At 38.9% G+C, this 13297-nt stretch overlaps 2 protein-coding genes and 1 long non-coding RNA gene across 3 annotated transcripts; 2 read left to right on the forward strand and 1 right to left on the reverse strand.

The window, feature by feature from the left end:
* Positions 1-1020: 1020 nt before the first annotated feature.
* Positions 1021-2521, forward strand: LOC110046242 (histamine N-methyltransferase-like). The gene has a single exon (XM_020751930.2). The coding sequence runs from the start codon at positions 1218-1220 to the stop codon at positions 2109-2111; it is 894 nt and encodes a 297-aa protein (XP_020607589.2). The 5' UTR covers positions 1021-1217; the 3' UTR covers positions 2112-2521.
* Positions 2522-3665: 1144 nt separating this feature from the next.
* LOC110046249 (dnaJ homolog subfamily C member 25 homolog) lies at positions 3666-13271 on the reverse strand. The gene is made up of 13 exons (XM_020751939.2): positions 13123-13271; positions 12934-12962; positions 11790-11849; positions 10918-10965; positions 10554-10608; positions 10069-10175; positions 9225-9296; positions 8824-8886; positions 7892-7956; positions 7608-7664; positions 6554-6758; positions 5531-5601; positions 3666-5321 (listed from the first exon to the last, which is right to left on the reverse strand). The coding sequence occupies exons 1-13, from the start codon at positions 13232-13234 to the stop codon at positions 5267-5269; spliced, it is 999 nt and encodes a 332-aa protein (XP_020607598.2). The 5' UTR covers positions 13235-13271; the 3' UTR covers positions 3666-5266.
* On the forward strand, positions 9292-11384 carry LOC149098396 (uncharacterized). The gene is made up of 2 exons (XR_016203878.1): positions 9292-9925; positions 10231-11384. It is a non-coding gene; the product is annotated as an uncharacterized LOC149098396 (long non-coding RNA).
* Positions 13272-13297: the final 26 nt, after the last annotated feature.

Genomic DNA, 13297 nt, shown 5'->3' on the forward strand with positions numbered 1-13297 from the left:
AGCGCTTTGCGATGTTTTGAATAGGCCACAAAGCGCTTTGTGGTGTGAAAAATTGGAAAAACCAAATTATTTCAGAAAATAGCTGTGAGATATTTGCGAGTCAACGAGCCATCCAGTTTTCAATGTTAAATCCCAAAATAAAACACCACATAGCGCTTTGTGGTGTTTTGAATAGGCCACAAAGCGCTCTGTGGTGTTTTGAGTAGGCCGCAAAGCGCTCTGTGGTGTTTTCAATAGGCCACAAAGTGCTCTCTGGTTTTTTGACTACTGCTGCTGTTTTGTAAAGCAAAGCGAACTAGGAACAGTTAGAAGGCATTCCGGCCATAAATATCTACTCGACAAGAAAATTTCTGTAATAAATGTTCGATGCTACAGGAGACGGCTTACCCAAAAAGGTTCAGTCAGCCTCAACAAACTTATACTGAGAAGAGGGCTTTCGCGAACCGGATTTCGTGTGAGTGACAAGATTGGGAATAGAGAAATATTGCGCAGATTGAGTGGTAGTTTTACAGCACCGAAACTAAAATTGGTGACACTGCTTCTCAGAAAGTTTGTTTTGCCTCTGTAATATCATTAAACGATCTGAATAATTTGAGGATAATCAAAGCGCGGAGTTTAATATTTGCTGGCCGGGAACACGCAGTTCGCAAACCGGAGAGCAACCACTGTTTAAATCTTCGATCGAACTTTCATGTTGAATTTGAAACTGAAAATACACTAAGCGGTCAATTTCCGATAGAAATCTTGTGAGGTAAATGCCATTCTTGCAAATAGTCGCTGCATATTTACGTTCAGAGTCACTCTGGTTCAGAGTAAAGACATACAAAGTCAAATACTGCTTCCGTACGCTACCCCTCCAAAAATCAATTTTGCTCGAAGACCGAACTGCAACGGAGTTTAGTTACCAGTCTTATGCTGCGTGTTATTAGATAGAACGCATGATATGATTGGCTCCGTATATCACATTACGTCAGAGGACATGTCTGCTACATAGGACATAACTGCAACGGTACAGAGTTCGACGGGCCGCCATCTTGGTCTCTTGATGCGAGCGAAACTGGGGAGAGTACAAAATGCCCGTGGGTAGGGGCGGTGGGGTCCGATTCCGACTCCGACTCCGACTCCGTCGCTATTGAGAACCTATTGTTGCTTATTTACTTATGTTTGGGCTTGTTCGCCAGTGAAAACCAGCTTTGGGATCAGACATTACAAGTAACATGTTTCCTTCAGCTTCAAAAGAACTGAAAGAAGATCCTTATCTCACTTCACTCAAATTGTTTCGAAAGAAATCTTCCGTTAGAAAGGTGCTCATGGATTATGCTGAATATATCGCTGCCCATACAATGAGACATTTGTCCAAAGATTGTATGACGTCTGCCGTGTTCCGAGTTCTTGGAGTTGGCAGCGGCCACGGTCAAACTGACCTGAGAATTCTTGCTGCTGTCGCTAGAGCCATCGAGAAGAAAGGAGCAGTAATACACTCGACAATCATAGAACCAAGCACCATGATAACAGAGTTTAAAACGACAGTGTCGTCGTGTTTGCCTCAGTCCCTCACAGATCTAGCAGATTTCTCGTTCGAATGGCACGAGACGACCTTGCAGAAGTTCATCGATTCTTACAGTCCCGAAATCGAGTGTTTCGAACTGGTTCATTTTGTTGCGTCCCTTTACTACATGGATGCCGAGACATCTTTGGTCAACTGCTATAAGCGGCTCGTTAGTGGGGGAGCTATCTTCTGTACCTTGGGACCCGAAGATTCGTTTTTTCCCAAACTGTCCAGAAAATTGCAGGGTCTTGTCGACTTGGGGTCAACAAAGAAGCTTCACACGGAAGTAGATTTTATTGACATTACCAAAAGGAACAATTGGAAGTATGAAGAATTGTCGAAGGCCCACTACACCGTGGACGTAAGTAGCTGTTTCGACGAATCTTCCACTGAAGGGCAGCTTCTTCTCGACTTCCTAACGCACAAGCAAGATTTCCGAGTCACGGCCGATAGAATGCTCTATAAAGATGTCATGGAGTTTTTAAATGAAGAAAGCTTCACCGATGAAAATGGAAAGAAGCTGGTTAAACCTGAATTTATCGCATTTGTAATTTACAAATGACTGGCGTCGTCGTTTCAAAACAAATGTTGAACTTGCACGTTTGTAAATTATAAGGATGGGTCGATCTCAATACTCTTTGCGCTAGTCACGCAATCTTCCTCCCCACGAACGTTCGTGGGGGAGGAAGATTGCGTGACACCAAAGAACGTCTGAGGAGGTTAAGGCTTTCGTCCCCTCCTGAACCCACGCTCCTTATGTCAGCACCAAAGGAAGAGCCTAACTTCGTCTTCATGGCGTTCTCCACTTTTCAAAATGACTGGGAACGGGGTTGAGGAAGAGCTCAGTCATGTCGGTAAGTGTGTTTATTGAGCAGGACTGAAAAATGAGAAATAAATGAAAAAAAAAAAAAAATACACACACACACACAAAAAAAGGTGAAGCAGTTATTAAACAGTGATTGAACTCTTTGACATGACTCGTTTGTCTGTGCTGTTCCTACAACGATAGAGGTCACAGAGTACTGAACAGCAATCAACATTTACAGTGCGAGACCAACCCGTATTTGATCAAACAGATCATGTGACATACCAGTGAAATCAATGTCGTCACAGCATAGATATGGAAAAAACGGTTAATTCCTGCTTGGTATGAAGGTATCATATCGATCTGAAATGAAGATGTCGGCCCATCTCCAATCAATAAAGCATGCAGCGGTTGCAGCGTACGAGGCGAGACATGGGTGCGGCACTCTGTTCAGTGACGCAGCCCTAATGTTTTCAGAGTGTGGTGGCTTTTCGAAAGCTTTTCCCCTCGTTATTCCTGATGTTACACATTCAAAACCAAATAAAATCATGGAAATGATGTGCAAACACTTTGCACTCGCCTCTGTAAACACGCTTGTGTCATGCCACGGAAATAACGCGAGCCATGTTTAGTAATGGTAATAGGACTGAGTGGAGTCCAATTCGGTCGGTTATCATACGAGTGATAACAAAATCGGACGACCGCGCAGCGGGAGTCCAATTTGTTAATCGCGAGTATGATTACAGACCGAATTGGACAACACGAATCCAGTCTTATTACCAATTAATCATAAAAAATTACAATTTCCGAGAATAGAATAGCCAAGTTATGAAAGAAAGGGAAAATTTGCATTAAAATACCTACAAAGGAGATGTAAACATTCTAAGGCCACCGCGCCTCCCACCGGCAATCAGGTGCCAAAAACACAAAAGCGCACACACGCATGCACGTTACTACAACTTTGAATGGGATTGGTTGATTTAAAATACAACTTTGAATGTGATTGGCTTATTGAACTGTCCGATAACAGACAGTCCAATAACAAACTGTCCGATGACAACTTGGCGAGTGAATTAGTGGAAAATTGGAGTTTTTTAAACCAATCACAATCGAAGAAATTGTAATTTTTATCATTAATAGTGCTATAGCAAGCCTGTGTCTTACCGTCGCTACAGTTCTCTCGGAGGGGAGGGGGACAACCTTTTGTGGGAGCGGTCTGGATCTTTGCTCGCTGCTTTTGGGCAACCAACACGGCTTCAAAATTTTGGATAATTGTTTTTAAATGTACAAATCTGAAAAGGAACGGATCAATAATGTTCAAAGCAATTTATTTTGCATCAAAAGAGTGAAGGGCTCACGTGAAACAAATAATTATGACGTAGAGTGTTCTCACCCACGTGGCCAGCAGCCATGAAAATTTATTGGAACAAAAGGAAGTGTGTACATCAGAGAGAGTTGAACTCCAACAAGATTGGTTTGGTACGCCAACATGGCCGCTGTTTAATTGTTTATGGATGGCGTGACGTCATGTGAAAACACTCTATCACTTTGGGAGAGCGCGTTGTATCTGTTATTTAAGAAATAGAAAACATGTACTGTGGGAGAACGAGAAATGCTGTGGGAACACGAGCCGCATGTGAGTGTCTCCACAGTTTTTTCGAGTTCTCCCAAACTTTCACGAGTGTTTCTGTAACTCGATAGAAACACGGAGAAAATGTTTTCTATTTCTATTAGAAAACACTGCGACGAAAAAAAGGAAAACAACTTGTTAACTTTGATTATCAAAATTTATATAATAATTAAATTAATGCGCGTGCTCTGATTGGTCAATCAGCTATGGTTTATTGCGCCAGTAAACTCATGGAAATTTCGCGTGTCTTCTGAATTATTATATAAAAGCAATAGACCACAAGTTTCTATGGTTTAGAGGCATGATAAACCACTTGGGATGTTGGAAGAACACTCGAAGAATTCGTAAATCACTCGCCTGCGGCTCGTGATTTACCAATTCTTCTCGTGTTCCTCCAACATCCCGCGTGGTTTATCTGCCTATAAACCAAAAAAGCTTGTAGTCTATTGCTTAATTATCTCGTAAATGTCTGTCACTGACTAAGGCCCAGTTCAGACGCCGAACTTTTCATGAGCCGAAATTAATTCGAATTTGGACCGACCCAAATTATCAAAAGTATGCGTGTTGATTCAGACGTCGCACTTAATGCACCGAACTTAATTTAGTTTGAACCAAAACACATCGAAAGGTCAGCGGTTTTCAGGCAAGGTGTATGCATTAGATTCGGCACATGAAAAGTTCGATATCTGAATCAAAGCCGTTCCAAGGCCGAAATTCCCGGCTGAGCTAGGCGGGAAGAACGGCTGAACCGTTCCAAATTCAAATTGCCTTTCTTAGCTGATTCAGACGCTGAATTTTTCATGTACTTAATTCAATGTATTATGTTCGGCCCATGAAAATTTCGGCGTCTGAACTGGGCCTACGACGTATCGCCCAACTCTTTTTTAGATGAAAGCTTAAAAGTTAATTAAAACATCTTAGTACCATCTACAAAATGTGAGTCATTTATCTAATTTTTCAACAGTGTCAACTCCTGTCTACAGCGTATTCCATATTTACCCCGTGGTTTGATGTATGTTACCCTACAAAATAATTAAACATATTTAATATGTTTGATTTCCATGACAGGCTGACATGCAGTTCAATGTTGCATACGATTTCCTCTTTTCTTTGGACGATGTTTCAAGGTTATGAGCCGGCAAGCCACGCCAAGCAGTTAATACCCGGCAAAAAACCATTCTGACAAATATTTACTAGAGTGCTATGAAATATCAGGCGTGATCTCTTATCATTAAATAAAGAAATTTATCTCGGTGTTCTATTCTTATACTAAGTATGATAACTAATCGTCCTCGATGAATGTCATCTGTCCCGGTCCGCCTTTTTTCATGTAGCGTCTGACAGAAAAAGAAGAGATGAAAAAAAAAAAGAATAAATAAATTTTTATCGATTGATTACTACGGCCATTCACCCTGATCGCTAAACAGCCTAACCTGAGTCTTGATTCCGAAACTATATGACTTCGTAAAAGCAAAATAAACAGTCGATTCTTTCAATGTGTCAACCTTCGTATACACGTAGTGCTTAACACAACTAAAAGCAATACCTGTAGGCTTTGTACTTGTTGTTCTGTGCAAGTTTCACTCTCATTTCCTCTTCTTGTTCTTGTTTGAATTCCTAAAGACAGCAACAGAAGTGACCGTCATTAATTCACATTTCACTGTTCAGTGAACCCAGAGTATGTGGCTCAACACATACTGAGCAGTTGAACCTTTTTAGCAGTGAGTTATCAAAGCTATGAGAATTATACCCTGACATAAACTTTGACCTGTGTGCAACAAATCAATAATTCTACCTCTGTCTACATCCATTAAATGGATGTGGTAAATTCGTCCAAGTTTATTAATTCAACCTGCATTAAAATACAAATAACAAAGCCAAGGAGAAAAGCAAGCTTCTTGATTTTAACGGGATATTACTTTACTAGGTTTCATGGACCATGGCTCTGCATTGGAAAATATCCTGAAAGGAGCTGCACTCCAAATGCCGCATGTACTTCCACCTGGTAATTAGATTTTCATGAGGGTGCAGCCCGCGAGTCTAAAAGCAGGCTCTCACACCCTCCATCCCCCATGTCATTCTTAAACGTACGCAAGCGCCAAAGTGAAAAGCGAGAAAGCAGCGCTTGAATGGGAAACCCAGACACTAGAGCCTGTTGGCAGGTTACCGCCTGAGTCAATTATCACATCTAGAAATCAAGAGCAAATGATTTTTATTGTTTTAGTATAAATCAACGCCTGCAGCTGACGTTTCCAAAAAATCTCTCACAAACGTCCCCACTTCTGTATGTATAACTAGATGAAACAAGGTAAATGTTACTTTTCTTTTTCTCAATCATTACCCGTATGTAGATGGTAAGCTTCTACCATGATTTTACTGATACTTTTTTAAAAAAATAAGCAAGAATTTACAGCCACATCAGAAACTTGAGTGTGATCACACAACCATAAATCAAACAATAACTGGCCTTGAACACTTAAACTAGTGTTTTGCTTTTATAAAGAATAAAATGTCAACTTCAGCAGCTTTATCATTGCAGAATATGTTCCTCATCAAAGACGAAACCTACCTGAAAGTTAGCATCAATCCACAATCTGCGAGAGAAAAGAACATCTTTGCGCGCAGGTTCCATAGCATCCCATTGGATAGATGACAATCCCAGCTTTTTCCTTATAAGGTATCCTTTTTCCTCGTCCCCATATTCCTCTCTTCTAATGGTAAATTTCCAGTGCCAACGTAACAACCAGCCAATGTACCACAAAATCGTATAAGGGCTGAAAGAATAACATCAGTTGGTTGATGGATTGAATAATTTAATAGCAACCAATTTGTAATTTTGTTAGTGTGCAGTCAGTGCAAGCACTTTCTTATGCCAATGGCCATTAACATGCTTCAGGTAACAATAATTTGCTTGTAATAAAACCGATAACACCTCATCCCTGACTGGCATATCCTGCACACAATTGGTTTTTCCCCACTCTTGTTTGACATAGGAAAAACCAACTGCTAGCAGTGTATGATGGGCACGCATGTTGAAGATCATACATTGTATACTTGAACTGCAGAGCAAGATGTAAAGACATGAATGATCCTTGCAGTTATGTGCACAACTTAAGCACAGCCCTGTGAAAATAACGCCTAAAGAAAAAAATTCAGGTTTTACTTTCGCAGCTGCTTCAGTTGTTCATTCATGTGTGTGTAGCCCCCATCCCTTCCATCCCAGCTACTTCTAACACACTGGACTCCCAAAATCTAATACATAATATATCAAACACGAGAGACAGTGTTTCATCGGGATATCCAAACACTGGTAAGAGAAATGAAAATACGACACGCAGCAGACTATTTTTGACGAAATTTGAGGTGTTTGGATAGCTGATCAAACACTGTCTCTAGTGTTTGATATATCTTCTTAATGGAAACAAAAACTAAGGAGTAAATGGAGAAGTAAAATTGTCAGAATCCATGGTAATTAAGACCGGGTATACAAACCTCTGTCACAGTCAAGATTTCATTTGTTTTAACTTGATGAATTATTAATGAGTTTGAGAATTTCTTATCCAGTTGCCTGTGGGAAATTTTACAAATTTCCCAGAAAATGTTAAAACATTCTTGGAACTTACAGAAGCACAATCCTCAGCCAAAGGACATCAACTATTCTTGGCTTGCTGTAACCTCCCCTAAACATAGCAAAAACAAGATTAAACTCGACATGAATTTTAGACATAAGACAACAAATCAACATTGAATCCATGCATGCCATAAACAGAACACTTTAAACCAAGTTGAGAGTTGTTACTGTTAAATGTTTTTGATGAAATGGTCTCTATCATCATAGGCCTGCAATGCGTGCAGAGAGTTAGATACTATTATTTATTTGATGAGGAAGTCATAACATAAAACCAACCTGATATCCAAAGAATTTTCCACAACTTCTCTGAGTATAGATTCCTCTTCCTCCCTTAGTTCTTCCTGTCAAAGAAAAAAAAACAAAAACAAAAACAAAAACATAATAATTAAACAGTACATTGAAATTGAAGTGTTGTGCTCTGACAAATTGCAAGTTAGATCAACTGACTGCCTTACTAATTAACTGACCAAACTGACTGACTGACTGACAGACCGACCGACCGACCGACCGACCGACCGACCGACCGACCGACCGACCGACCGACCGACCGACTGACCGACCGACCGACCGACTGACCGACTGACAGACAAACTGCCTGACTGACTAATGGAATTGCCACCCAATTACCAGAAGAATTAAACAGACTGTTCAATCTCTACAAGACAAAATATTCACCAAATGAACATGACTGAATGATGCAGTCTGAGCATCTATTTAAAGGGGTGTCCACTACCTTGAACATACACTGTAACTATGACAAGTCAAAAAAAAAAAGACATGCATTTATTAATGGGAACCTTTAAAAAAGGAATGGATGGTCTGCATGTAGGTTCCTTAAAAATCACTTAATACACACAAAAGTTATTCTTATATCAGTTATCATGAGTTATGCAAATGTGCAAGGTTTCGATCTCAGAGGAACAAGATTGGGTAGACTTTTTAAAACTCTATCCAAGTTGTGTGACCTTGCGAAAATGGCCAAAAGCTAATTACAATTTACCGGTACTCTTTTCAACAATCTTAATCTTGCTGTTAGATGTGCATTTCATGTATGAGCAAATTAAACATACATCCGACATTTGAGTGGTAATAACTGTACTTCAGAAATGTCTTACTGCTGTCGTCTGTTTTAACAAAAAATGATTAATAAGTTTTTGTAACCCTTTCAGCATGTGTTAGTGACTGATGTGAACATATTTTAAATCTACCTTGGATTTCTTGCCTTTCTTTAAGTTATTCAAGAGACCTTCCTCTCTTGCACGTTGCATGGCCTTGTTAAGGAAACATAATCAAAACTGTGACCATTAAAATTGATCAACAATAAATTCCAGTGTGTATGTTACCTTAGATAATAATTACATAAATTATGTTATATAGAGTCAACTCCTGATATAACAGACATGCTCGAGACTGTCATTTGTTATCCATTGTAGCAAGAGTGTGCAATAGCGGGGGGTGGGGGTGGGGGTGGGGAGAGAGTACATGTAAGTCATCCCTGGTTACTACTGTACAATAATGCAAAAGTAGTGCACATACACCCAGAGGAGATACATATATTAGCATGCCACAAGACATCTTAAGATCATTATAATTTGGTTGCAAAGCCTACCTTGTTTCGGTATTTTGGCATTGTCAAGGCATACTTCACAGCTTCATTGTATCGAGACCAGCCATGAAGATACTAATAATAAACATTTATTATTAATTTAGAGTGATGCTGTTAAAAAATTTCAAATTACACACGGGAGATCCACTTAAATTAACATGAAGTCAAACAGAGTTCCCATTGTATAAATGATGCCACGTTAATGAAGTTCAATCCCTCTCAACAACGGTAGCATTCAAGCATATTTTTTTTTTATAAATCACAAAGAACAATGGTGCCACAATACACACATGTATGTGATATCTCTCTCCATCTAGTGTGGGATTTCAACACTTTGTCTTGCTGTTATCCCAGTAGCAGGTAGAAAGTCAAAAGGTGCCAAATCCATTCAGAATAATATTACATGTATATTCAAACATATACTTACAACTTATTCCAGGAGGCCTAAATGCTCATTTACTGTGTACTGTATGCACCTGTAAAAACTAGGGCTATAATGTTTTGTGTATTGGCATATCTGTGTGCAGGGAACCAATTCCTTTCAGATCTATAAGTCGAGTGATACACTGACAAGCAAGTCAGCATTTTAAGTACTGTTCTAACCAAGATCAAACCCTTCCATTCAAATGGCATTTCATGTATTTTAGATCCACTACAAGATCTTCTATCAGTTGTCACATTAAAGTTTGCAAGCTACAGTCAAGGTAAATGTTTAACAGTGCAAACCAAAATTATACATGTGTACTGTGACATTGAAATCAAAGACCTGAGTAACAGTCTGATTGCACCAGAGTGCCATAATATCTAATACTCAAAAGAGTTTGTTTTTTATCAACAGTTACAGTACCTGTAGCAAGGAAACAACTGTAATTGACACCGCTATGACCACTCGCACATCCACCTTAGGAGCGACTTGCCGTCTATAGTAACGATAGTAATGGCCATATGTCTCCTCTGTTGAATTACAAGTAATGAAAATACATCATTCAACAATTTTTATTTTTTATAGAGTACGTCGGCCAAGTGGCCCGTTCCCCAGGAGCTTATTCCAGTTTCTGCAGTACTAAGGAGCCAGGAGTATTTCTACTCCCTAATGGATGGGATGCTGGACCATCGTGAGGTTACACCCAGCATTACATATAATTCACCAGACCACTCTTTCTGGAGTCCAGTCCACTAACCATTTGTGAACCATGCCTCCATGCCTCAATTAACCAGTTAACATCTACTTATATCAGTCATTTATTTTGATTCTAATTGAGATCTAGTTAAAAGATGCCATCAGGAATAGTTACTGTCAGCAGTGATTCACTTTACACAAAAAAGCCTTACCTGGATGGTCCAACATGTAGTCATAATCAGCTCTTTGTTCATCATCTTTTAAAACCTGAAATTATTTCATTGGTACGTGATTATTATGACCAGCATTTGCATTGTCTACAGTCGGATCATGTATTTCATTTGGAGTTTGGCTTGATATGTTTACATGTATGTCTTGGTTCAATAAATATCCTTAGTACAATTTGGTATTTTCCTCAATGAGCTATCTACGTCATAAAATATATTGCCATATACCACCAATACCTCCTTGTACCAAGGGAAAATTGAACCATGCAACATATGCACGTGTGCAATACAAACCACTATTAATTTTGGCATTCATTGATTTTGCATGATTCTATTAAAAATCTCTCACCTCATAAGCTGTTGCAATGAGTTGAAACTTTTGTTCAGCATCTTCACCCTAGTTGAAGTTAAAAAAAAAAGGAAAATGATTTGTTATTTAAGTGTGCCACAAATCCCATCCCATAAGCCCCTCTAGGAGGACTTGTTTATTTCAAGGACATTTGATGAGGTAAAAAAGGTAAAGTCTGCATACGAGCCAAGTGGCTCATCAGGCTGGAGCTTATCCCAGTAAATCAGTAGCATGAAGTGACTAGGAGTATTTCTACTCCCCCCTGGATGGGACACTAGTCCACTGCAGGGTTACCCCAGCATTAAATTGATGGGAAGGAGGTTAAACAAGAAGGAGGTTTTGCAGGGAGGGGAAATTTATATCAAAAATGTCCCAGTATGTTTAATCAACTTGTAAAATGTGTTTAATACTTCTTGACATGTATTTTATGTCAGTGTGAGTCAATATTAAAGATATATTTATTTACAGTATTGTTTTTGCTTATTGTTGAATGGTTCCAAAGCTCTCAAAAACAGAAAAAATGGTATTATTTGAAAAAAAAAAATCGCAATTTTGTACTTTGATAATAAAGGTAGGTCATCTTTTTTCGGCTGAGAGGAAAGGGGGGGATAGGGGGAAGGGGGGGGGGCTAAAGTCTCTGTGCTGATTAGAAAAAAAGTACCATCTCTTGGGTGACTTTTAATAGGAAACTCAGTTGAAAATCTTCACTTGTAAGTGTAAAAAAATGAACTTACAATAATTGTAACAATCTCAAAGAAGTTGAGGTTTATATATTGAGACAAAATCAAATCTCACTAAGTTTCTGACTTATATATACATAAAATTTTATTATGTAATACCCAGATTCAGATTGATCAAGTTTTTACACATACCTTGTATCGATCAGGATGGTACTTGCGGGCTAGTTTTCTATAAGCTTTCGCTATTTCCGCCTGAAAATAAAGGCACAAGAAAATTGATTAGGATGAATATTTTCAATAAATAAAAATTTATCTTCTGTCAATAAGATTAAGCAGCTTTTACCCCTCTGTTCTACTAAGTTATTTAGGTCATACAGATGCCCTTTACTTCATCATCACTGACTTTCATAACCGTCCTACATGTACGGCCTAAACCTGGAAACCTTACTGACAATGCTGCAAGAGCACCTATATACTGTTGGGAAAACTTATGCTGATCTGACAATACTGCTTCTTGGTAGACCAAAAAAATACCATTATTTGCAACATGACTGGAGATCTAACAAATTTATCTACTGTTAGGATCCAAAGAAAATAGACTTTCCAGTGCCCTTGGGACAAGTTGCTAGAGTTGACAGCCAAATTTAAAGGCCTCCAGTTAACTTTATCTGCTGTCTAAGATGCCCCAAAACACAGTGGGTGGGATGGGGGGGGGGGGGGGTGGATGAAGGAAGGGATGGTAAGGTTTCAAACTGACTCATATACAACTTTCAATATGCAAAGTAAGCCACACCTGCTTATTATATTATAAAACAGAAATAAGACGTTTTTCAAAAATCCCTCATAATTTATTTACGCCTTTGTTCACAGCCTTAATGAAACTGAAATAGGTCAACTGATGGATATTAAAAGTGACACTTGCAACAGTTTCATCTGCCTGTCAAGTGTTTTTTCACACACATAAGTATTTAATATTAAGACTATTATCTCTCTCTAAGCTCCTGATGCAAAAATACGGGAAGAAACATTTTTCGTAACGACAAGCTGATATCAAGAGGACGAAATATACACAGATATTACGTTACACCTGGATTCAGCACAAGAAAATTTCGCCAAAATTACTATGCGACATTGCCTAAACTAATGCATCTACTATAATGGAGCATTGTTATCAAAGAGGCAAGTGAAATATCTTTCGTTTATTTACATTCCACATCATCAAACAAGGCAACCTGGAAACTCGCGATGTAAGCTTTTATTTGATTTCACACAAACCCGTATATTAAAGTCGTGTGTCACGGATAATTTTACGTTAACAACCTCTGCTATATCTTACCTTTGAAGATTCTCTGTAAACTCCGAGTACTAGAAATCAAACATAGTTAATGACATTTAATGACTATTACTAACCCAGAAATAGTAAGTTAACCTTGATCAGCGTGTACCAGATCAAGGAAACTATCCAAATTAATATTGTAAAGTTTCTTATTTCAGAAGAACAGAAAAGAAAAATGCAGGACTTTACCGTCATAACAGTTTTCCGTCCCACAATAAAGGCCCTCGATAAAGCCATAAGCTGACGAACTGAAGAAGATCAGAAGAAGAAGAGAAGAAATTATGCGATTGAAAATCGCCATCACCGACGATCAAAAGGAAGAAAAGTTTTAAAGTGAACTAAACAAGCAGTCAGCGGTTACCCA

The sequence above is a fragment of the Orbicella faveolata genome, unplaced genomic scaffold, assembly GCF_042242905.1.
Source record: "Orbicella faveolata isolate gen_17 unplaced genomic scaffold, um_ofav_v1 contig_46, whole genome shotgun sequence".
NCBI classification, from domain to species: domain Eukaryota; kingdom Metazoa; phylum Cnidaria; class Anthozoa; order Scleractinia; family Merulinidae; genus Orbicella; species Orbicella faveolata.